The sequence below is a fragment of the Mastigoproctus giganteus genome, chromosome 9 (assembly GCF_048544385.1).
Source record: "Mastigoproctus giganteus isolate SK-2022 chromosome 9, ASM4854438v1, whole genome shotgun sequence".
NCBI lineage: Eukaryota > Metazoa > Arthropoda > Arachnida > Uropygi > Thelyphonidae > Mastigoproctus > Mastigoproctus giganteus.
This window is the reverse complement of record NC_143583.1, coordinates 82,148,055-82,174,210: the sequence shown is the minus strand read 5'-3', so window position 1 is coordinate 82,174,210 and position 26,156 is coordinate 82,148,055. Positions and strand designations below refer to the sequence as shown.

The following is a 26,156-nucleotide window of genomic DNA, read 5'->3' as shown; positions in this document are numbered from 1 at the left end:
CCTCTAGTTGCCTCCCGAACATGCTGATGTAGAAAACAATCATCCAATAAATCCACAAAAGCCTTGCTAGTGTGTGAGTGACCAGCAAAGACTGGGGACAAGGAATTTTTTGTGTATGTGAATACAAGGAAGATAAGAGAAATCAGATTGAACCCTTGTGCACTAGGTGTGGGAAAATCATAGATAACCCAACTGATGTTGTGAATGAATTGAACAGAAACTTTGCATCTGTCTTTACTCAAGAAAGGTCCGTCATGCTGAGAAGAGGCTGTGCAAGTGAGACTGAATCTTATGAAATTAGTGATTTTGAAATTACAAATGACTGTTTAATAGAAGAACTTTCAAGCATAAAGACAAATAAGGCTCATCAAGTTGATGGCATATAACCAGTAATTTTGAGAGAGGCTTCCAGGGAGTGTATTGAACCATTGAAGTTAATTATGAGCACCTCTTTGGACTCAGGAGAGATTCCTTTGGATTGGAGAAGTGCCCAACATATCACCAATACATAATATATTTATACACCAATACACCAATATATTTGGTTCTTGAGGTTGTCACAGATATTCTCTCAGATATGCCAGTTAAGCTGTACTTGCTACCTGGGAGTCTAAAACGCTGATGGAACTGATATTCAGGTGACACTCAAGTCAAGTGGACCCAATTTCGGCGAAGTCCGGACGGTCTGTGACAGCCAAATCCTCTGCTTGCACCTTCATGATGGTGGGACTGTTAGTAATCCTGGGTATAACCTCCATGCACAAGTACATGGTGGGTGACCACCCATGTGTGAACCAAAGTAAGCAGGGGTCAGGGTGTGGTGCCCACACCACATGGAGGAATGCCGCCTCTCTATGTTACCAGGCAGTACTAGGTGGTAGATGACTCTCATCAACCGGTGAAATACCACCACTTTGCTTATTGGAGGCTTGAAGTGGTGGAACCCATGTTTAGTCTAGAGCTAAGTTCCGGTCAACCCTTCCCTATCTCTTCCATCATGCAGTATGATTGATGACTTTTGAGGTTATGATGAACGTCATGGCGAGATCCAATATTCCTTACATTTCGAGGGTACAGCTCTAAAACGGTGTTCGCAGGCCAGCCGCTAGTTAGTACACCGGACCGAACCTATTGGTAACTCTCTAGGAGGCTTCTGGATCAGCTAGTGTATAATCTTGCTGCCTCTACTCTGCCAGATAGTGACTGGAGGGCGTCCGAGTAGTGTGTATGCGAGGAGCATTGTCGAGGCCACGTTATGTCAAGGATCTGGGTATATTCTTACCACATGTACGCCATATCCAAAAATTTCATTACTTCATACAGCATGTCCCAACCACTTTTTCTTACTATTAAATACACCATGAATTGTCAAACTAATAGAGCAAGCTTATCTGCGAAAAGATCTAAACCTCCCAAGCACTTCCTAATTCATTTCACAAATATACGTGGTCTCAATTCTAATCTCAACCATGCCCATTTCCACTTGCGCTCTGCCAAACCCCATATACTTTTTCTGACAGAATCTCAGTTGTTATCAATTGATTCAACTACTGCTCATCTTAGTTGCCTAAATTATTCGCTCTATGATTCCTTTCGCCTCAAAGGTGGTACTTGTGCATATGTCCGTTCTGATATTCCCTGTCAGAGATTTGGCAATTTGGAATCTCCTCTGGCTTAAAATCTCTCTACCTCATTGCGTCAACTTCATCTGTTGTCTCTACCGGTCTCCCAACTCCACTAATCACTTGGAGCTCTTTGACTTCCTCTCTTTGCAACTTGACTTTCTCCAGTCCAACTTTCCTAACAGTGAGGTAATTTTCCTTGGTGATTTTAATGTTCACAACTCCAGCTGGCTTCCGTTTTCTAGTCACACCGACCCAGCATGTCGTGATGCTGAGGCTTTTCCAATTACTAATGACCTAGCACAGATTGTTCATTTACCTACAAGAATACCAGACAATCCTAATCATACAGCCAATACGCTTGATCTTTTTCTCGCAAACAATCCTTCTAAGTACACAGTCGAAGTGAGAGGTCCTTTAGGCACTTCAGATCACAACTTGGTGATTGTTTCTTCTCCAATGGAACCTTTATCTCATGGCTATTACCAACCTCGTGTTGTTTGGTATTACAAGAATGCAAAATGGGATGACCTGCGAGACTTCTTTTCTTCATTTCCTTGGTCGGATTACTGTTTCAAAACTTCTGATGTCAGTGTTTGCTCAGATCGTGTCAATGAAATTATTCTTGCAGGAATGGAATGCTTTATTCCACACTCCACTTTAAAATCTCGTCCTTTATCTAAACCTTGGTTTTCCAATAAATGTGCTAAGGCTGTTCAAGAGAAGAATGTTGCATATCGTAATTGGCTTGTTTCTAATTCTTCAGTTTCATTTTCTGCCTACACCAAAGCTCGCAACAAATGTAAAGCAGTTATTAATCAGTCCAAACTAGAGTTTGAATAGGCTAAGAGTAGAAAACTTGCTTCTTGCCCTAATGGTAGCCGAGCATTCTGGTCTCTTGCCAAAGCTATTGGCCGCAACTTTTGCCCATCTCTTCTCCCACCTCTGTCCAAACCGGATGGTTCTGTTGTCACTTCAGCCAAGGATAAAGCTGACCTGTTAGCATCCCATTTTTCTTCCAGCTCATGTATTAATGATCTTGGTAAAACACCTCCCACCATTCCCAACACGCTCCATTCAATGCCTCCTGTGGTCTTCCGTCAAAATGATATCAGAAGGATTTTGATGAATCTTGATGCTAAGAAAGCTCCAGGTCCTGATGGTATTTCTCCACTTGTTCTCAAAACCTGTGCTCCTGAACTTACTCCTATTCTTTGCGCCTTTTTTCACTTTCTTATTCCAAAGTTGTTTTTCCTTCTGCTTGGAAATTTGCTCATATCCAGCCAGTTCCTAAAAAGGATGACAAATCCCTCCCATCCAATTATCGTCCCATTGCAATTACTTCTACTCTTTCTAAAGTAATGGAGAAATCAATTAACTGCCAACTCTTAAACTACCTTGAAACCTTCCGTCTGATCAATGATCGCCAGTATGGATTCCGACAGTGTCGATCCACTCGTGATATTCTGGCTTATGTTACCCATTTATGGACTAATTCAATGGAAAGGTTCGGTGATACACAAGTAGTTGCCCTTGACATCTCAAAGGCTTTTGATCATGTTTGGCATAAAGGTCTTCTAAACAAGCTTCCATCTTATGGTTTGCCAACTGTTTTTAGTAATTGGTTATCCGGTTTTCTCTCTGATCGCTCACAGAGGGTCATGGTAGATGGCTCTCTGTCTTCTAACTTTTCCACTAATGCCGGTGTCCCCCAAGGTTCAGTTCTTTTCCACACTCTTTTCCTCTTGTATATTAATGACCTTCTTCCATTGACTGGAAATCCTATCCATAGTTTTGCCGATGATAGCACATTGCATTCAACTTTCCATTTTGAGAAACCTTGTCCTGCTCAATCAGCTTCAATTTTTCGAAAATATGCTACCAACTCCTTAAATGCCGATCTTCAGGTAATTCTACAGTGGGGCAAAGACAATTTAGTTGATTTCAACCCTTCTAAAACTCAGTCTTGTCTTATATCTCGCAAAAAGGATTCTTCTGCTCCTATGCTTATCTTTAGTGACACTCCGATTTGTAGACAAAATGATATATCTCTTTTGGGAATTACCCTGACTTCTAATCTCTCTTGGCACAAGCACATTACAAATATTGCTTCCTTTGAATCTAAAAAACTTGGTTTTCTCTTTCGCTCTCGGCATTACTTTTCTTCCAAACAGCTGCTCACTCTGTATAAATCGCAAATCCGCCCTGCCATGGAATATTGTTCCCACATCTGGGGTGGTGCCCCCAAAACCTCTCTCAGGCTTCTTGATTCCATTCAGAAGAGGGCAGTTAGGTTAATTAATGATTCATCTCTAACAAAGTCTCTCCACTCGCTTTCGGCGCCTCCGTAGCCAGGTGGGAAGGAGCAGCAGTGCGTAGCACACGCTTCTTGATTAAACCGGGGTTCGAGCCCGTCACCACCAAATACGGAGGATGCGGAAAGGTCAGGGAATGACCACCGCATGACCCGGAGCAATATGGCCTTAGTTGCTAATGCTCCTTAAAAAACCAAACAAACAAACAAACAAACAATCCACTCGCTTTCTCATAGACGTACTGTTTCTGCTGCATGCCTCTTCTACCGATACTTCCATGGGCTCTGTTCTTCTCAATTGGCTTCAATAATTCCCGCTCTCTCTTTCAAAACGGTCCGAACACATGCCACCACCAGCCAACATCCATTTACTGTCCAACTTCAAACCCAGAGAACCAACTTTTCATCTTCCTCATTTATTCAACTGCCGTTTTCTGGAACAACCTTCCTTCATACGTATTTCCTGAAAATTACAATCTACAGAAGTTCAAGTCCAATGTCAACAAATATCTTCTTTCGTCTTCTTAATCTCCAAGCCAAGCACAGTACTAAGTACTATAGGTTCTAATACCTCTCGTGTTTGGGATTCACATAAAAAAAAATAATAAAAAAAAAAATAAAGGCAGTTCTAAGAGTGAAGTAGGTAACTACAGACCAGTTAGTCTGACTTCAGTCGTAGGGAAAATCTTAGAAACAATGATTAAGAGCGTAATCCAGAGACATTTAGATAGATACAGCATTCTGAATAACACACAGCACGGTTTTGTTAATGGAAAATCAACTTTAACTAACTTAGTAAGCCATTTTGACACAGTTACTCCTGAGCTGGATGTAGGAAACAATTTCAGCATAGTTTTGAGAGTGGTTGGTAAAATGAATGAAGGTGGAATTTTCACTCTTATAAAGAATTTCAGAACTTATGAGCATAAATTCAAATTACAGGGGAAGAGTTTTAGACTAGATTGTAGGAAGTTTTCTTTTAGCCCGTCAAATCGTTGATTGCTGGAACAGATTGCCTTCACAAGTAGTTGAGGCTGACAGTTTGAATAAATTCAAAGGTCAACTGGATAGTTATCCATGTAAGTTGGAAAGCAAATAATTTGTATTTTCTTATATGCTTGTTTTTTTTTTTTTTTTTCAGCCAGTCTAGCAAAAGTTTGTGGCTTCCTTGCATTGTACGGGTATCACTACTATTATTCTACTATAATATTGATGTTTCACCCTTTGTCTGGAAACTAGAATTACTGGCATTCTTGGATTTTTTTTCTCCACTGCTTTCTCTTTTTTGTTGCAAATACTGTGTTAAATGCCAAATTTTGAAAACCTAGCATGTAGTTCAGTTAGTTCATTACTTATCTTTACTAATAGGGCACAAGTATGGACCATTGTCATATGAACTAAGGAATGAGTTACTTGAAGTGAGCAGAATTGTAAATGAACTTCTAAATGATATAGAACAGAGAGAGATGCAAAATGAGGTAATTATATGTAAGCTTTATAGTTCTTTCAGTGACTAATGCCCTGTTTTTTTTTTTTTTTTTTTCTGTCTATATATAAATATTTTGACATGCTAATCAAAGTTTAAGAAGTTAAATATGTAGAGTTTGAACTGTACAAATTTATATGCATAGTAGCTGGTCTGCACAATAAAACTGCTATTGTTGTTGGTTATATACACCGATGAGTAAAAACATTATGACCACCTACCTAATATGATGTTGGTCCTTCACGTGCAGCCAAATCAGCTCGTACCCGGCAAGGCATGGACGCTACAATATTTCTAAATGTGTCTTGTGGTATCTGGTACCAACCCATAACCAGCAGATCCTTTAACTCAGCGTCTCCGTAGCCAGGTGGGAAAGAGCAGCAGTGTGTAGCACACGCTTCTTGATTAGACCGGGGTTCGAGCCCATCACCACCAAATATGGAGGATGCGGAAAGGTCAAGGGAATGACCACCGTATATTCCCGGAGCAATATGGCCTTAGTTGCTAATGCTCCTAAAAACCAAATAATAAACAAACAAACATCCTTTAACTCCTGTAAGGTCCATAGTTGAGACACCACAGATCGGAGTTGCTGTTCCAACACAACCCACAGATGCTCGATGGGATTAATGTTTGGGGAATTTGGAGGCCAGGGCAATACCTGGAAGTCTTCCTCATGTTCTACGAACCAGTCTCGAACAATCTGGGTGGTGTGGCATGGTGCATTATCCTGCTGAAAGATAGCACTGCCAGAGGGGAAGACCATTACCATGAAAGGGTGTACCTGGTCAGCAATGATGTTTAGGTAGGTGATAGACATTGGAGTGTCCTGCACATGGATGACTGGACCCAGGATATCCCAGCAGAACATCGCCCAAAGTATGACATCGCCGCCACTGGCTTGTTTTCATCCCATGGTGCATCCAGGCGCCATCACTTCCCCAGGTAAACGACACACACGTACCCGGCTGTCCACACAGGGCAACAGGAAACGTGGTTTATCGGACCAGATGACCTTCTTTCAATCACTCAAGGTCCAGTTTCGATGCTTGCATGCCCATTGTAGGTGCTGTTGCTGATGGACCATGGTTAGCATGGGCACTCGGAGCAGCCTGTGGCAACACAGCCTCATTTTCAACAGGGTTCGATGTACTGTGTGTGTTGTGACACATTACTCCCATCACCAGCATTCCAATTACCGACAAGCTGCACCACAGTTGCCCTTCTGTTGCCACATACCATCTGGGAGAGCCTTCGCCCACCTCAAGCATCGATGAGCCATGGTCATCCAACACCTTGCCGGCAGTTTGTGGGTTTCCCCTCCTCGGACCACTTTTGGTAGATACTAACCACGAGCATCCCACCAGCCGTGCCATTTTGGATATGCTCTGACCCAGTCGTCTGGCCATTACAGTTTGGTCTTTGTCAAACTCGCTTGAGTCCACTGCCTTTCCCATCTGAAGAACAAGAGTAACACTGATTAATGGAGCTCAGTATCAGGTGTTTTTTATACCATGTCCCGAACTGTGCATGTGCCGTAGTTCACCTGCAATTGTTTCTATTTGCATAATGACTCGCTGGTCATAATGTTTTGGCTCATTGGTATAATTCTAGCAAACTTAAAGTATTATCATTTGCATTTTCAATTAATAATAGTATAGGTCTGCCTCTATAGTACCACAATGAGGGGCCTGCCATGATAATAATAATAATTGCTGCTATATGTAGGAAAAGTTTTTGATTGATATATTGCACAAATTCGTAGTATTTGCCATTCACTCACAGTTTTGTGCAGTAGAAATAAACTTAAAAAACTGCAGTTAAATCATTTTAACATACTGATCACACTTTACAACAGCTCTCTACATAATAATGTTTTCTCAACATAGTTATCACTGTTCAAAATTAAGGTTATTACTTGTACTTACTAAAGTTCTAAGGAATAGCCAGTCCTCTTAGATGAGTTATGATTCACAAATGCTTTACTGGCATACTCCATCCTTAGAGAATAGATGTTTTTAATCTAGCTACTTAATAAATCTCTGTGAAAATTTTAATGATAATCTAAAAGAGAGAGGATCAATGCTATTATAATTTTATTTTTTTTGATGAAATCAATCAATTTTTAATCTTTTTTGTATATGTTCAAATGTTACTTTGTTAGTTTACTCCATCCTTAGAAAACAGATGTTGTTTTTATCCAGTTATTTAAACTCTGTGATAACATTGATATTTTAGAAGAAAAAAAGATAAGCAGTATTATTATTGTTGTTAATCCTCTTACATTTGGTGGAATTAGTTTTTTGATAAATGACCACACTATATTGCACTGTTTTTGTCATAATTTGGATAATTTAATTAATTTAGCAGAACATTAATTGAGAAACAGTTGTTCTCCAGTGGTAAAAATTATTAATATGACAACTAATCATTATTTAAAATAATTAAAAGTGCCACATTTTCTTCCTGTGTTAACATAAGAAACATGCACACTGTGAACTTAAAAAATCTCAGGTGCTTAAAATCCTGGCATTTCTATGAAGAAAATGTGGTGCCTTTAATTATTTTACATAATGATTATTTGTTAATACTATCACAAATCTTGCTAGCATTCATTCTGTTGTTGTTGTTGTCGTCCTGCTTGTGATTCACCAGTCAACAGGTGGAAGCTCTCACTTTGTTGCCAGTTGTGATGATCATCTGGACAGGGAGGAGTTTTGAGATTGGAGGAATAAATGTGCAGTAAAGCAGATGCACAAAAATGAATGGGTTGAAGATGGGACCTGGCTTTTGGCTGGTCATTTCTATATTGACTTGGTCAACACTTGTATATATGCCCTCCCTACCCTCTCCAGGACATCTAGAGAGCATTTTTTGGATTGATCTTGTAGGGCGGGGTGTGATGATGTAGAAACTCTTTCCGACATTGCCCTCTGGTGTCATAGATCCAGTGGCATCAGGATTAAAAGGCCTGATGCTGTGGTGAACTTAGTGAACAATAGTCTAAGTCAGAAGGGCTGGGTGACTGTTCTACAGCCTTATAATACTCAGGAAGGTCTTAGAAAGTCAGATCTCCTATGTATGAGGGAGGGATCAGCATATGTCGTGGATGCTCAGATTGTAGGCTCTGGGTACTTACTGGAGACTTCCCAAAAGTGCAGAAAATATGGCCGAAACATCAGCCTTAAGCAGCTAATTAAAAATCAGTTTGGTATTATGCCAATAGTAACAACAGTCACTTTAAATTATAGAGGTGGTCTGATGTTTAACCTTGGCAACTAGTGGGTTCATCAGCAGATGACTACTGATGATGATCCTCCAAGTTGGCCTTTGGCAGGCAGGCAGGCATTATAAAGTTACCACAACCATGAGAGTAAGAATTTAAATAAAATAAAATAAAATAAAAACTTCTGTTCTGGAAAAAATAATGAAGTCTCTTGTTAAAGAAACATTGCTGGATCATCTAGACAAGACTGCAGTAATAATTCAGACAAAGCATGGTTTGTTAGAGGGAAGTCTTGTCTGACCAATCAAATTGGTCACTACAATGTGGTCACAAAGTAACTCTATGCAAAAAAATAATTTTGATATCACATACTTGGATTTCAGGAAAGCTTTTGATACTGTTGCACATAGAAGACTACTGTACAAATTGGAGCAGTATGGCATTAAGGGCAGGTTGCTAGGTTGCTACAATGGATAAAAGGATGGTTGAGTGGGAGAAGATAGATGTTTGTTATTTGGTTTTTAGGAGCATTAGCAACTAAGGCCATATTGCTCCGGGATATGCGGTGGTCATTCCCTGACCTTTCCGTATTTGGTGGTGACGGGCTCGAACCCCGGTCTAATCAAGAAGCGTGTGCTACGCACTGCTGCTCCTTCCCACCTGGCTACGGAGGCACGGAGAAGATAGAGGGTGGTAATTAATGGACACTGCTCTTTGTGGACTAATGTTATTAGTGGAGTTCCCCAAGGTTCAGTGTTGGGCCCATTGTTGTTTTGTATATTTATCAATGATATTGATGAAGGTATATCAGGCTTAATGTCTAAGTTTGTAGATGATACAAAGGTTGGCAGGGTTGTTATTGACAGTAATGACAGTATGGTACTGCAACAGGATCTAGAAAAGTTGGGCAGATGTACTGAGAAGTGGCAGTTGAAGTTTAACATTGACAAATGCAAAGTACTGCATATGGGTAGCAGAAACGCCAGAGAAATGTACCAACTATGTGGTGTTACACTCAGGGTAGCAGAGAATGATAAGAGACCTTGGGGTAATTGTGCAGACAGATGTGAAGTTGTCTCAGCAGTGCAGACAGGCTGCCAGTGTTGTAGGTCATGGAGTCTTGTCAATGATATACAGGAATTTTGCAAACAAGGATAAGGAGGTGATTATCCCCTTGTATAAGGCAATGGTCAGGCCATACCTTGAGTACTGCATACACGTCTGGAGGCCTCATTTTAGGAAGGCTGTAGAGTTACTAGAATGAGTACAAAGGCATGCAACAAGATTAGTGAGGGGAATGAAGGTGTCCTCTTACCAAGAAAGGCTTTAGTTCTGAAAATTGCATCTGGAGACTAGGCACCTATGCAAGGGCATAAATTCAAATTGTGGAAAGATAGTTGTAAAATAGATGTGCAGAAATTTGCCTTTAGCCAGCTGGTAGTTTATTACTGGAACAAACTTCCATCTCTTGTTTTGTAAGTTGATAGCTTAAATTAATTCAAGGAAGAACTGGACAAACTTTACAGTGAATGGATAGGTTAAACAGCCCATACCTGTTTATTATGATGGAATCCTGTGGTGTTTGGTATTTGATATTTGCTGATGATATTGTATTAATCAATAAGAGCAGAGCAAAGTAAATATAGAGTTGGAAAAGTGGAGAAAGATCCCAGAGGCTAAAGGTTTGAAGATTAGTGGAACAAAGATAGATTATGGAGTGTAATCTGTCCTTGTTCTTAGTGGAATGGAGAGATTGATGAGTGTATAATGAGTAGAATAGGTGTAAGGTAGATTCAGTGGAGGAAGGCAAGTTGGGTGCACTGTGATTGGCAAATACCTTACCAATCATGTAAGGTATTTGCCTGATCAGCATTGATGTATCGAGTGGAGTGTTGGCCAGTAAAAAGACAACAGGAACAGAGGTTACATATAACAGAGATGAGATTGTTGAGGTGTATGTGCGGTTACAAGAAAGGACAAAATGAGGAATGAGTATGTCAGAGAGAGTTTAGGTGTAAAGTTGAATACAGAAAAGTAGACTTAGATGGTTTGGCCACATAAAGTGATGGCCACACACACTCACACACACACACACACTGAATACAATCATACCAATTAATTAATTAATGGCGCCTCTGTAGTCAGGTGGGAAGGAGCAGCAGTGCGTAGCACACTCTTCTTGATTAGACCGGGGTTTGAGCCCATTACCACCAAATACGGAGGATGCGGAAAGGTCAAGGAATGACTACCACATATCCCGGAGCAATATGGCCTTAGTTGCTAATGCTCCTAAAAACCAAACAACAAACAACAACAACAAACAACATACCAATTAATGATGCCAGTGAGGTGGACGGATGGTACGACTTGCTTCCATCATGAGTACTGAAGATGTATCTATCCCACTGATCAAGCCAATAAATGGGAATGAAGTAATGTGGTCACAACTCATGTTTTTATAGGCATGTTATTGTTGTTATTTGGTTTTTAGGAGCATTAGCAACGAAGGCCGTATTGCTCCTGGGATATGTGGTGGTCATTCCCTGACCTTTCCGCATCCTCCATATTTGGTGATCACAGGCTCGAACCCCGGTCAAATCAAGAAGCATGTGCTACGCACTGCTGCTCCTGCCCACCTAGCTACGGAGGTGCCCTTTTTTATAGGCATGAATAATTTACATAATGTGTGGCTCTGAAATGTAGTAGTTCAATTTCTATTGCATGCCAGGATGCCTATTATATCAAATGTTCACCTTCAGCGACACTGGATGGATGGTACTACATTCCTCATTATCTCCAGATGAAATGATGTCTAGAATCTGTAGGCTTAAACATTTTTTCTGTTAATTTTGTCATGCAGTGTGGACGGGAATAAGGCTTAGGGAAAAGAAGAAGAATCAAAATTAAAAATCAATTGGATTTACACTGGGTAAGTGCAGCGGCCACGTGACTGGTCCTCCCTTCGTGATGGGAGCACAGACTTAAAGGAACTTAAAGAAACAGGGTAAACAATGTCTGCAAAAAACTCAAGGGATTATATAGTGTTAAAACACATTAATACAGAATTCTGCTTTTCAGACAGTAGAAGTTTTCTGTTAACCAAATATGCAAGTTGTGCATTTTAAGTATACCTTAGCATATAAAAACCAGTGAGTCAGCCCACACAACATAGAGGAGAAAGCCTAAAAGAGCAACTGTGCAGAATCCTCCAACGAAAGCTTCAGGTTGGTCTGCATATTATCTGGTTGAAGTAGTTGAACTTGTTGAACCAAAGTATGAATGCAAGTTTCATTACACACTACTTTATACTTATTGTAGGATTCTGTATGACCTTATATATAAAATCCCATTTATTTTTGCTTTTCTGTCACTAAGCTCACCAGTTCATCTGACATGTATTTTGGTCTAAATCTTGAGCAGTACCTCTTGTAGTTGGTATAAAACACTTAGTAACCTCTATGATTACTTCTCTGAATGTTTTCCATTTGGCATTTATATATTTTAACAGCATTAATTGGTCCACTGAAAAGAATTTACAAAATTTCTGTGGCCACTGTAATCACCTGTCGAAAAACAAAATCCATTCCCTTTACAGTTGGATTAAATCCATAGTGCAAGTTACTGTTAAGTAACTTACTGAATGCAGTATGGAAACATAATACTTCAGGAAACTATAGTTAGTGGTTGTACATAATTTAGTTACTGGAAAAACTGCCCAAGTGGACTCTATTAGGATAGTGTACATTGGCTTGGAGAATAAAAAGTGTCTTTTTTTTTTTTTTTTTTTTTTTTTTCTTTTCAGTACAAATGTTCACTATTTTTTTCACTGTTTAGTATGATTGTGCTTTTTTTTTTTTATTTTAATCCCATCAGCTAAGGCAGCTATATCATATTTCTATATGAAATAGCGAAATTTTTATTAAAAAAGATTTTACATTTCATTCCATATTATGAAGTGATAATTAATGTTATTGACACAGTTGTTTTCTCAGATATGTTTCATAAAAGTCATTCATTATATTTCTATTGCTAGGTGGTCTTAATGATTTTGTCAGACCATGGAATGACTACTACTGAAGAAGACAAAACGACACGAATTGAAATTGAGCCATACATTGATGTTAACGACATTCAGTATGTTTTGGACAAAGGACCATTTATTATGATACAGCCAGCTGCACATAAAATTGTAAAGGTATGGGAGAATCCTTCAATTACTTTTTTGTACTGAACTTTTTTAAGCAAAATCAGTATTCTTTATTTAATTATTTCTTACTTATGAATATAAGTGGCATACTTCACTAAGAATCCAGTTGCAAAATTAAGCTATATACTAATTCGGGATTGCTTCTTTTGTACTCTATGTTGCATTCATACTCTTTCAGGAAACTGTTTATCCTAAATTTTTCGCCTTCTTAGTGTAGTAGATAATATGTTGCTACTGATGGGCCATCATTGTACTTACTGTTTTTGCCCTATAGGATATTTAACTATTATCTTTTTTAGGTACATTTGCATACATATATGCATGTGTGCCTGTTATCTTCATCTGTCCGTCCATCCACACATAACAACTCAACCTCCAGTGTACAGATTTTCGCTAAATTTTATATTTTGGCCTTTTAGAAATATTTTTTGAACTGTTCTAAATTTCGTCGGCATTCGACAAATGGAAATCCACCACTTATTTTGTTTTTCCATACAATTTATGTGTAAAAAAGAAATTCATATATTAAATGTAGTTTCAATGCAGTATTGTTACCTTTTAGCCAGTCTATGCATGCTTTACGTTTAAGTGTTCATTATAGTATTAGCATTAGTAGAGGCATATGATGTAAGAAAGCAAGCTTATGCAGCATCAGCCAAAAAAAAAAAAAAAAAAAAACCCCACTCCCATTTCACCCCTCCGTTCATTCAAAATACCTGTCCAGCTGAGCCTTAAATTTAAATTGTCTGTTCCACCAACCAACTACCCACTGGCTAAAGGCAAATTTCCACACATCTATCCTACATCTGTCTTTCCTCAATTTGAATTTATGCCCTCTCAGGTGATTATTCTGAGCAAGAGGAAGAATCCCATCGGCATTGAGCATGCCCAAACCATTCAAGGCTTTATACACCTCTATCAGATCACCTCGCCAGTGCCTAGTCTCCAGACACTGTAATATGCAAAACTTAAGCCTTTCTTCATAAGAGCAGCATTTGTTCCATTCATCTTATAATCTTAGTAATTAATGGATGAGATAACTCTGTTTACTTTTCACTTTTATTAATCACAGTAAAAGAAAAATATTCATTTAATTTAAGAAAAAATATGCCTGAAATGTAATTCACTGTGCACATTAACTGGCTTTTTTTTTTTTTTTTTTTTGCTTGTTTTTATCCCAGTGACCAGATTGAGCATAAAGTTCTGATGTCCACAAAAACATTTCAGAAATGCTGTTTTGTTCTGTTTTTTCATGCATACCTAGTTTTCTGAACTAAATATATTATCTTAAATAATAATATATAATTGTGCTAATTCAGCAAAACAATTAAGATTATCATAATAAATAGCAACTTGTGTACATTTTACATTGTCAAAGTGCAAGGACATTGTAATAAAGCTATATGATCCATATATTGTAATATATGGATCATATATTCCACTTGCTAATCGTGCCACTTATTGGCATAATATTGTATTGTTTTCACACTTAAAATAATTACAGCAAGCAGAAACATTTTAATTATTGATAAAATAGAGTATTGAATATTATATTTTCTCCCCCATTCAGTAAAAAACTATGCATAAATATATTTATAAGGAAGGCTATTCAAAGGAATGGACACATAACAAAAATGGTTTCCGTGATAACAAAGATGAATGCGCAATATACATGACATGTTTAATTATTGGATGTGTTGATTGTGCTCTTATATAAGCTCACTTAAAATTAAGATATAAGCAAAATTTCCACCACAGCCAGGACTGTGTCATGCCTTGTTGAGTCAGATGTAAAAATACCACCTCTAATTGTATGGAAAGGTCCCAGTAATAATTTTATTTTGCTGCACCTGAGAACTAACACCTAGATATATTGGCTTCCAGGCTTCCCTGTTAACATGGCCCTGACTGCAGTTTTTTCGAAATTAACCAACTCTTTTCTTTTTTTTTAAGGGAATTCCACTAAAGAAATAAAATGAAGTGCTTCCAGTTTTTCACACATATTTTGTAGCCATTTTTTCTTAGCATTGCTAAGAAAAATGGTTGTCATTCTTTAAAAAATGTGATCAAGGATCAAGTAAAGCAAAACTTCAAATGTCTCAAAGCTGTACTTTTTTTTAAATTCCTTCACATTATGCTAATGTGGAAATAATATTTTCTTTAAACATAAATGGGCAGAAGAGTAAAATCAAATGGAGGTCTACACCAAAAGCAATTCTGCAAATTGCTTTTGATGTAGACCTCCAAACTGCTTACAAATTGCCTTACATGTAGTCTTACAACTTTGGTATAAAATAAAAAAACAAAAAAAAAAACAAAATAAAAAATCTCAGAAACAAAACATGATTGGATTTTCAGCCTCTGCATCATCATAAATGGAATCCTGCCACTTCTAATATCAATGCAATGGAAGCATCCTTGTTCATACCCTATAATGGAGCCTAAAGCTGTGCTATCAGTAGGGAAGTAATTACAACTCTTCAGATTTGTGGGACTGCCATAATGTTCTTCATTTTAAAAATAAGGGAATTCTGTGAATGATATTGCCCACTTTTGAAAGAATTAGGGACTTGTGGTAATTTGGATACTTATTTCCTAAAAAAACTGTTAAGGTCCTTAAAGGCAAGTTATATGTTATTTTCAGTAATCTTTGTTGTTCGTTCAAACTGTTCATCCAGTCAAATAGCCTTATCTGAAGATCACAAAACTCCTCTTACATTTCGCTTCTGAAATAGCAATGAATCTAGCATATAGATACTTGAAACATTCTTCTCCTTTGTCTGAGGTTTTTATGAACCACTTCATCAGACTCAGTTTTGTGTAAAGTGGGGGTATTAAGATTTTTTTCAGGTCAAACAAACTTTAATGTTTAATTAATTCAAGTTTAATATTTTTAGTACCTGGCTTCAGACCAACTCTGTGTTGCCATTGTTTCTGTGTCCATTGTTCACTTCATGCTCTGTTGCACAGAGAACATGTAAGCCACATAACAGAATTATGATGAAAGTCAGTGATGATTAAGAAGACAATTGCATTTCAGTTGTTCTAGAGAAATCTATGCCGTGTTTTCATCATATAAAACACATTGAAATATGATCCAGTTTCAGTGGCTCACTTAAGTGGAAGTCAACGTGATATTCTGTGAAAAATCTGTACTTGATGGAAAAAAATTATATACAATTTTTGGAATCAGTGTGCAGGAATCGTTAATCAGCAAATAAAAATTAAAGAAAATAAAACCATCATAGGCTTGTGTTAATTGAGATGGAGAACTTTCAGAGTTTCTGGGTCTTATAATTTGTATATGAAGCATTAGGATGATGTTAAAGTATTTACCAGACACATTCTAAACAAATTTTAGAGCTTGTCTTGTTTGTGAATAATTCATCTTTACATTTGGCAAAATAAGAGAAAGAAAAAGATTATTCATTCATGCATGTTATGTTGAGGTTGTAGCGTAGCAAAATTATAATGTCTTTGATGTATTTTTTGTTTGCTTATCTGTAATTTGGAAATTGCTTGTATATTTAGCCTATATGCCACTCAAAATGAAGCAAGTGGTTTATAGGGGATTATGGTGATTAAACCTATCATTGCATTGTGGAAAGGGTTGTATTGTTAATGCAGTTGTGTGAAACTTTTGTTGTTGGTTCATTTAATATAAATCTTTGCATGCCCTTAGATGCTTTTGCATTGTGCCAGGTTTGGGTTAAGACATAAGCAGCAGATTAATTTGCTTCATTGTTCTAAGTTTGTACATTTAATTTCTCAAATTTTTTATTTAATTTTAGAGTTAATTTTATGTAATTTCAGATTTTTGAAATTACATAAAAATTTTATGTAATATATTGTAAATTTAATTTCTTATTTTTGTAAAGTTAATTCTTGTAATATGTTTTCTTTTTGTATTTTGTAAGTTTAAATTCTTAAGTTTTGATAACTGGTTAATTTTTATCTACTAAATTTCATTTTTTAAAATTTTTTTTAATTTAAATACTGAAATATTTTGTAATATTAATTCTTCAATAATTTGTAATTTTAATTTTTACCTTAATAATGGTGGCTGGCTACAATATCCACTGTGCATCATGAGGTCATCTCTTGTACAGCATGCAGTGTGTATTCCAAAGACAATCTAGCAGGCAATCTTAGTTCCACTGATAATTGTCTTGTGTATGCCAGATGTGAGGAATGTACGAATCTAAAATTGAACCTTTGTGAATTGCTAAATGAAACTGAATCACTGAAGAAGTGAGCAGATACCCTATGGACAAATAAAATTTGGACTCTCCTTGGATTCAAGTATGTAGTGACCTGCCAGGTGATAAACTCCCAATTGAGGGCACAGGGGAGAATCAAGTGCACACTTTGGTTCAAAAGGACAATTTTATTGGGTAACTTGATTGCTAGGGAAATGAAAAACATTTTTTATAATAAGGATGGGGTGAAGCTAAAACCAGGATATGTTTGCCAGAAGCTAAACCCAGGATATGTCTGCCAGAAGCTAAAATTTATGATGTTACCAACAGATTGTCAGTTTTATAGGGCAGTAAACAGAACATTATTAATGTGGAGCTAATAACATTAATTGTAAATGAACTGTAGATTATTTGTTAAATAAATATGGATCATGCTGTAAAACCCAGTGAATTAGCAACAGTTTCCAGCAGTTACATGGTACAGAGAAAGACTTGGGTAAATAACTATAAGGGATGTATTTGGATAGTACAAAAACAAAATTTAACATGTCTATATAGCAATGCTGGTGGTGTTGTAAATAAGATGAGTGAAGTTGAGCTCTCGATCAGTTCACTGATGTTGATACTGTGGGAATGGCTAAAATGTGGTGCCATCCTGAGATAGAGGATAAACAAATTTCATTATGGTGAATACAGTGTGTTCAGAAGAAATAGAGAGGCATAAAGGGGTGGGAAAATTATGCTGTTTGAAAGCAACAAGATGGTTCCCAGAACCTGATCAAGGCCAGGCATATTTTGAATCCATGTAATATGAGATGATTAGTGGTAAAGGAAAGATGATAGTGAAGAGGAGGGGGTGGTACATGTTAAATGATTCCAAACAAGTGTGATAAAAATTCTCTTAAGGAACTTTAGTGGGCAAGCAAGAGCTAGTTACATCATTGTAGGCAACTTTAATTTCTCTCTTACAGATTGAAAATTGTACGCAGTACACACAGCAGGTGTAAGGCATAGTTCCTGGAATCAGCCAGATGAATGATATGTATTTCAACATGTTAGAGAAAGCACAGGGGCGGCTAAATATCCTTGACCTAATTCTCACCAAGAATCCAAACAGTATCAAAAATATGACAGTTCAGAAACTGATAGCATGGAATGATCATAATGTCATAAAATATGTGGTAACGAAGGAAATTTCAGTGGTCAAAGGGAAAGGGCATGGTTTTAATTACAGAAGGGTGATCTATGGTGGACTTGGGTAGTTTTTGAGTTCTGCTAACTGGAATTATTATATGCTGTTCAATACCTATGAGAAGTGTTTAAGGGATTTATCTTGGAGACCATAAACACATTCATTCCACTTGAGAAGTACTGCAAAAGAAAAATATCAAAATTGATGACGAGAGGCTTAAAACCATGGGATGGCACTGCTACTGATGGGTACGACTTGCCAAATCTGAGTGCGAAAAATGTTTGGTGAAGAGAGAGAAGAATGAGGAAAAGGAGTTCATCTTCTTATATGAATGCAAAGAAGCATATTGTAAATTTGATAAGCCTCTTGCAAAGATCAAACTGGAGATATAACTGACAATCCAACCTAAATTTTGGCCAAGTTGAACAGGTGATTTTGCAAATATATGTACTATTAAAACTACATTAGTATCAAGGAGAAATACAGGTAACCCTCGTATAACATGGTTATTAGGTTCCTGTAAAATGTTGTGTTGTACGAAACCGTGTTATATGGGACTAAGAAAAAGTACAAGGGGGTTACGTTCCAAAAGCTAACAAAATTACACTATTTGATTAAAAAATGTTAACAAAGCTAACAAAAATGCACCATTCTAGATTTTGTATATCTTCTGCTCTCTTTAAAAAAATCAGTAATCTGGGTTTGTTTGCTTTTGCTTGATAAATCTTTGTGAATTTCATCATATATTTAACCCCAGGGGCTCACATCTGGTGAGTATGGGCTTGGCACACCCAGGGTCCTGAGCTGGATATCACCATTCTTCTCTTTCTTGGTGATTCCCTTCTACTTCTCTCTCTCTCTCTCTCTCTCTCTCTCTCTCTCTCTCTCTCTCTCTCTCTCTCTCTCAAAGTAATTCAGAATTTTTTTTTTTTTTTTTTTTTTTTTTTTTTTGGCTGGTGCAGCATAAGTCTCAGGCTTCCTTGCACCATATAGCTAATAATAATAATGATATGGAACTTAGCATTTTTGAAACTCCCTTTTGAACTTTGGGCTCCTTTCATTCAAAAATCTGCATTCAAAAAATAAGATTCTAATTGTTCCGGCTAACTTTATGCCTTCCCCTATACTTTTTAGTGTAAATTTAGAAGTTTAGAATTTTTATCTGTGATATCATCTGAATTGATTTGATTTTAACTCCGATGCCATTTGCACCAAATCTGCTACACCGGCTTCTTTTTCTACCAGTAATTCTTGAACTTTTTCATTAATCATATCTTTTTTTGTTTTTTTAGGAGCATCAGCGACTAAGGCCATGTTACTCTGTGTATATTTTCTATAAATTGCTTATGTCCTGAGGTCAATTTTCTGTTTTGCGGGACGAAAAACTCCAGTTTCTGAGAGAAAAAACATGCTACCCTCGCCCAAGCCCATCTAACTCAGCCACATTGTGAAAAAGACCCATAAAAATTTCTCCCTTCATCGGGATTTGAACTCGGGTATTTTCCAGCCAGTGTGGGGAGGAAGGCGATTCTATCAACTGTGCTACCCACGAGAACGTCAGTAGTCATATCATCAAAACCTTCCCCTCCTCCCCACATAGGAAGTTCTACTATCACACTGATTCCGTTTTCTGCCCGTTCAATCATATTTTCTGAATAAACTGACTCTGGCCATACATTTTTCCACATACACTTGGTTTTACTTCTTTCAGTGATAATGCTATAATTCTGATACAGTCCACAATTGAGAAATGTTTCCATGCCTCCATTACTTCAATAGATTCGGAATCATTTTTTTCCAAAATCCATTGTAACGATTTTCTGATGTAATCAGTTTTAAAGGTGGATATAATGCCTTGATCTAATGGTTGAATGAAACAAGTTATATTAACCTAGTACAACTGTGGTCGTAAGAGTATAACTTCAATGTTTGGATGACTTAAATCTTTTGGATGGCCTGGTGTGCTATCCAATAGTAATAAAACTTTTAAATCTAGATTTTTCCACAAGTTCAATACCAAAGAACATAACACAAAATAAAATACAGGGATTTCTCAATAATTTTTGTTTTGACTAGGAAGTCAACAGCAGGGATTCAAAAAAGAGTGGAAATGCTGAAAAATTACATCCAACATAATAGCAGGGTTTCCCCTGCATAAAAGCTGAAAATTACCCTGTTATACGAGGTTTACTGAAATTCTCTAACCGTGTTAGAGCGAAACCATGTTGAGCGAGGATTGTGCAATTTATCAATTGTGTTAGAGCAAAACTGTGTTGTAGAAGTACCGTGTTATACAGGGGTTGCCTATAGTAAAACATTTGATTTGTTATAAAGTAAGTGCCAGTGTTATAAGAGAAGCAGCTATCTGGATAGCTATTGAGACTTCAGGTAGCTGGTTTTAAATAAATAAATATCTTTATTGTAAGGTTCACTGGTACACACAGGTACCATGACTTTACAAAACCCTTCAGATATGTAATCATTATATGTATGAGGCTTTTCAGATATGTAATCATATGACATGCAGCCATATAGTCCACGTGGGCGGTACATCTGCAGGCAACGTTACTCCAAAGTCTCAGTTCCTAGGAGGCTGCCAGAGGGCCTTGATCTACCACTTGTTATAAGTGATAATCAAAATAGATTTTTGGTTCTACCTAGTAAGGAAAATAATGAAATTAATTTTAATCATAATAACGGTGTACCCTATGTTTTGTTTGTTTTAATCCTATTGTATACATATAGTATTTCATTTTGTGCGTGTCTGTGGAATTCCTTTTATCTTTGACAGGTGTATACAGACTTGAAGACAGCTAACATTAAGGGACTTCAGATATTCCTTAAAGAAGAATTATCTGCAAAATATGGCCTAGGTGGTAGTAATTTAATTCTTCCAATTATACTTCTTGCAGATGATGGTTATGTAATACAAAAGGTAAATTGCTTGTATAAGAGATATGAAAAGTTTTGATGCATAATAGATAACATTTGAATCTAGTTATCTTACTGTGTAAATGTGATAAATAAATAAAATAAATATCAGTTTACAAGAGGGTACCATCACATGATGCAGCTATTTTGTGACACCTGAAACAAAATATAAGACAACTAGAAATATCCATCCTCTCCCACCCTGAAAATAAACTTAAAAGCAGCATCATCAGTAAAGTTTATAATTTTATGATATGGATAAATGCTTTATAATTTTTCTTTGCACAAGAAAAAGTATAAAACATTTATCCATAACAGCTTAACCTGTATAACAGAAGTTAGAAGAGTTTACAGCAAATAAATGTCAATAAAATTTACAAAAATACCAGACTACTAATTTACATTATATTATAAAATAGAAATAAACAGATATGTCAGATCACAAAATTAGCAAATGGTAATTAACAAGAGTATTTATAATGTGGAGAGTTACAACTGAAAAAGAAGTTACAACTAAATAATTATTACTACAAAGGTATTCATCAAACTAAGTGTTGTTATTAATATACAGAATAGTTTTCTCAATTTCTTTTCTTTAAGGATTAGGTTCTAAAAATAGTGAAATGTCAATGTTAACATTTGGAATAAGCCTGAGGATGGAATAATGAATAATCTTTGTACTGTGAAGATTCTGTTAATGGAGGAATTAAGGAATTTCCTATTGCATCTTAGAGTCACATGCCTTTCTCCAAAATATTTTTGGCCTTTCAATTGAAGACAAGAGGTTGGAAGTAGAATTAAGAGATTTGATCTGCATAAGTGTCTTTAAAGGAGCCCAGTTCAGTATGTCTTTCATTGTGGAGTGGAAGATGGCATATTGGTGGCTAGTTTTAAGGTGAGCTCAGGTTAGAATTCAATACCAGTCAGAAGGTAGACCTATAATTTCCAAAGCGGTTGACCAAATTTATCATCCACACTTCATAGATAATAGAATATGGGCTCTATTATAAAAGAGAAAAATTATCTTACCTAATGCATATAGAAGCTGTTGTCTCAGTAATCACTTCTTCCGGAGTGATAGAGCTTTTAAATAAAATTGGTATGAGATTAAAAATTAAGTTTAGTGTGAAAGTAGTAGACTCCCAAGTTTTTCTAGATAGATTAATGAGTGGGTCAAAATTAAAGAGAGATTTTTTCTTGGGGAAAGAAGCATATTTGCCATGGTTAGTTTGAAAACCGAAGAGTTTAAAACAGTGCCATATACCACTAAGAGAGTATCCATGTGTTAGTCAAAGAATTTTCAGCACCAGGATAAGTTTTCGAAAAATTTTGCCGATTTTATTGATTTGATTGTCATATTAAATCATACTGTATAAGTAGCTTTATAGGCCTAGTCATGCTGATTAATTTATTTTTTAATTTAGTTAGAGATATTATAGGTTGCTACTTAATATACATAGAACCTTTGTATCATTTGAATCTTGTCACCATTGTTATAGTTATGAAGTGAGTTGTAGGGGAGTTCAAATTTTTTTAATTGTGGTAAATAGTTGGCTCTAGTTTGAATCATTTAGGTTAGCATTAGTTGGATAATTTTGTTATAAATTATAATTAAGTTATAACTTTCAAGTGTGATGGTATAGTCTAATATATATAATGCAAAAGATTTTTTCTTCTTCCAATCTCGAGAGCCTGCAGAACAGTCCACAGTTGCACCCGAGGTCATATGTGGTAAGTACTGATACAACGTGAGGTAGCCTTCCACCATCTTCAATACTACAGAAGGAAGAACCTCCCTGCATGAAATGGAGACTACGCAATAAACCTGAACATGTCACCTAAAGAAGACAACAAGAGAATAATTGAAGAAATGACAAATTAATGGAAAAGGCAGTGGACTGTCTCAGCGCTAGGAAGAACCACATATGAATTCCTACCAGAAGCTAAAATATTCGACAAACAATATGCTACATGGTTGAGGCCTAGACTTACCTATTTTTTTTGCTAACTGGACATGGCAGTATAAACTCCAAGTTGTACTCTTTTGGACTGACAGACTCACCTCTCAGCCTGTGTGGATCACCAGAGACAGTCAATCACCTAATTTTCCCATGCCACATTTATCAGGACCTAAGAGCTCAACTACAAATAATCACTGAAGTATATGATCAAGAAAATGTCAAAAATCTCATCTCAACTCCTCAAAAGTTCACCTCGTTTGCTGACTTTGCAGACAGACTCTTCAAATGCAGGAGAAGAATCCTTACTACTCTAAACAGAACCCGGATGCAGATGGACACTGAATTGGATGCTCACTAACAATGACAAAGACCACAGCACAACTTCAAGCTGAAGAATCCTGATCGGAACTAAAGGGTTCCACAGTCCTAACTCTACTTTTCTCAAGGCTTGCTCAATCCATTCAAAGACTTAAACACCTCAATCAGATCACCTCACTGGTGCCCAGTCTCCAGACACCACAGTTTGCAGAACTGAAGCCTCTCTTGGTAAGAGCACCTCTGTTCCATTCACCAATCTCGTTACCATTTTTTGTACTCGTTCTAGCATCTCCACATCCTTCCTAAAATGAGACCCCAGACCTGTATGCTGTACTCAAGATTTAGCTTGACTATTGCCTTATACAATGGGATAATCACTTCCTTATCCCTGCTTGAAAAATTCTTTTATAACATTGACAAAATCCATGAGCTGTCCTGGCAGCCTGTTTGCATTGCTCAGAGAACTTTATATCCTATTGCACAATTACCTCCATATCTTTTTCATTTTCAACTACCCTTAGTGTAGTACCACTCAGTTGGTACATTACTCTGGTGTTACTGCTGCCCATATGCAGTACTTTGCATTTATCAATGTTAAACTTCAATTGCCATTTCTCAGCCCATCTGCCCAACTTTTCTAGCATTGCAGTAACATACTGACATTATTGTTGTTAACCACCCTACCAACTTTGTATCATCTGCAAACTTGGACATTAAGCTTGATATGCAAAATAAACGAAATTAAAAATTTACACCATTTCATAATTTTAATGATATAAAAATCATTGATTATCAATATCATTGATAAATATAGAAAACAACAATGGGCCTAACACCGAACACTGGGGGACTCCACTAATAGCATTAGTCCATGAATCCTGTACAAATCCTCCAATTTGTACAGTATGCTTCCATGTGCAACAGTATCAAAAGCTTTCCTGAAATCCAAGTATATGATATCTAAATTATGTTTATGCTTTGTGACCACATCATAGTATCCAATAAAACTGGTCAGACAAGATTTCCCCGTAACAAATCCATGCTGTGTTTGAAGTATAACTGCAGCCTTGTCTAGATGATCCTGCATTTCTTCTTTTCCGAGTGACTCCATTATTTTCCCTGGAACAAGAAGGTAAACTAACAGGTCTATAATTACTTGCCACCCTTTAATCCCCTTTGTAAATTGGGGATACATTTGCACAGCTCCAGTCTGTGGGACCTCCCCTGAATCCAACGGTGGTGAATTCCCATTGTGTCCAACAGCCTAATTCATTGCACAACTGTAATTAAATTTTATTTATTTCAGTTACCCATAAAATATACTAACGTGACTTTCTTAATGATCCCGCATATTTTTCATCTTTCATATAAAAGAAATTAAAAATTTACACTATTTCATAATTTTAATGATATAAAAATTTTTTTTTCAGCTTTCTCAAAAATTCAACCAAAGAGCATCTGAAGCTAAAATTGTTGCTAATCATGGATATGATCCAATTAAGGTTAAAGATATGAGAACCATTTTCTATGCCACTGGACCAGGTTAGTAAATGGTGTCACTTATTTTTATATGTGTTTGTTAAGACTTTTATTCTTAAAAGACTAAAGCAGTATAAATATAAAGGTTTTGCATGATTGTTTGTAATATTAACTTCCAAACTTTTGAGATCATTCTTTTGAGAACTTTTGTTGCTTCTTTATGAAATAATGAAAATTTTTATTATAAGACCTGTAAATTTTAAATAATGGTACTATTTTACTTATGAGAGTAAAATTATCATTTATTCGTTGAACAAAATATATGACATTACGAATATGAGAACTAAAAATTTCAATTTTCAGACCTGTTATGATATATGGTTTCATAGTGGTATAAATACTTCTGCTATTGTATTTTTTTTTCTATATTTCCCTATATTTGAAGCATATCCTATATTTCTTATATACCTTGTGTTATAATAGTCTATATTTCCTCTAATTTTCAAGTTTGATCCTAATTGGTGCAATATTGTTATAATTTTGCTTAATTGAGTAATATGTCTACCTATTGGGTGAATTTTTTTTCTCCTTCTTTAATGTTTAATTGATCTCTGTGAATTAAGTCCTGTATTTACTGTACCACTGGATACCGCATTCTAGTTTTCTGCAGTTATTTGTCTTATTTTTAATAGTAAAGGTTTATAGAAGCACTAAATATTCTATTTCAGATAATTAACATGTACCCCACTTTCCAGAAGAACCATAGTCATTTAAATGGATTTATAACAAAAAAACACTAAAGAAGATTAATGGATATTAGAAAAGGACCAGAGGATAACCAAATAGGAAGTGAGAAAGAAACACAGGAGAGTTAATGTAACCATATTCACCCAATGTTTTCTTGCATGTTTAGTATTAGTACTGAAAAATGATGCAAAGAAGCAAGCTTATATAGCATCATCAAAAAAAAAAAAAAAAAAATTCATCTATATAAATCATCTCTAACAATTTTCTAATTCTTCCTTAAATTTAATCAAACTACAGTCTGTCCTCGTATAGCACGATAGTTGCGTTCCTAGAAATCCTCGTGCAATGCAAAATCGTGCAATATAAACAACAGGCCCTATGGGAAAAGTGGGGTTAGGTGCCGACCACCCAAGATTGAACACACATTTGGAACCAAAACATTACCAAACACAATAAATAATCGGGTAATTTTAA

The 26,156-nt window shown here is 36.4% G+C and overlaps 1 protein-coding gene across 1 annotated transcript in view; it reads left to right on the top strand.

Moving 5' to 3' along the window:
- The window catches only part of LOC150080491 (glycerophosphocholine cholinephosphodiesterase ENPP6-like), an 88,186-nt gene that overhangs the window by 42,044 nt on the left and 19,986 nt on the right, over positions 1 to 26,156 (top strand). Inside the window, exons 3-6 of the mRNA XM_090381314.1 lie at positions 5,305 to 5,414; positions 12,682 to 12,843; positions 21,038 to 21,181; positions 24,887 to 24,998. Of these exons, the coding sequence (XP_090237440.1) occupies positions 5,305 to 5,414; positions 12,682 to 12,843; positions 21,038 to 21,181; positions 24,887 to 24,998 (528 nt within the window). The remainder of the gene's footprint in view (positions 1 to 5,304; positions 5,415 to 12,681; positions 12,844 to 21,037; positions 21,182 to 24,886; positions 24,999 to 26,156) is intronic.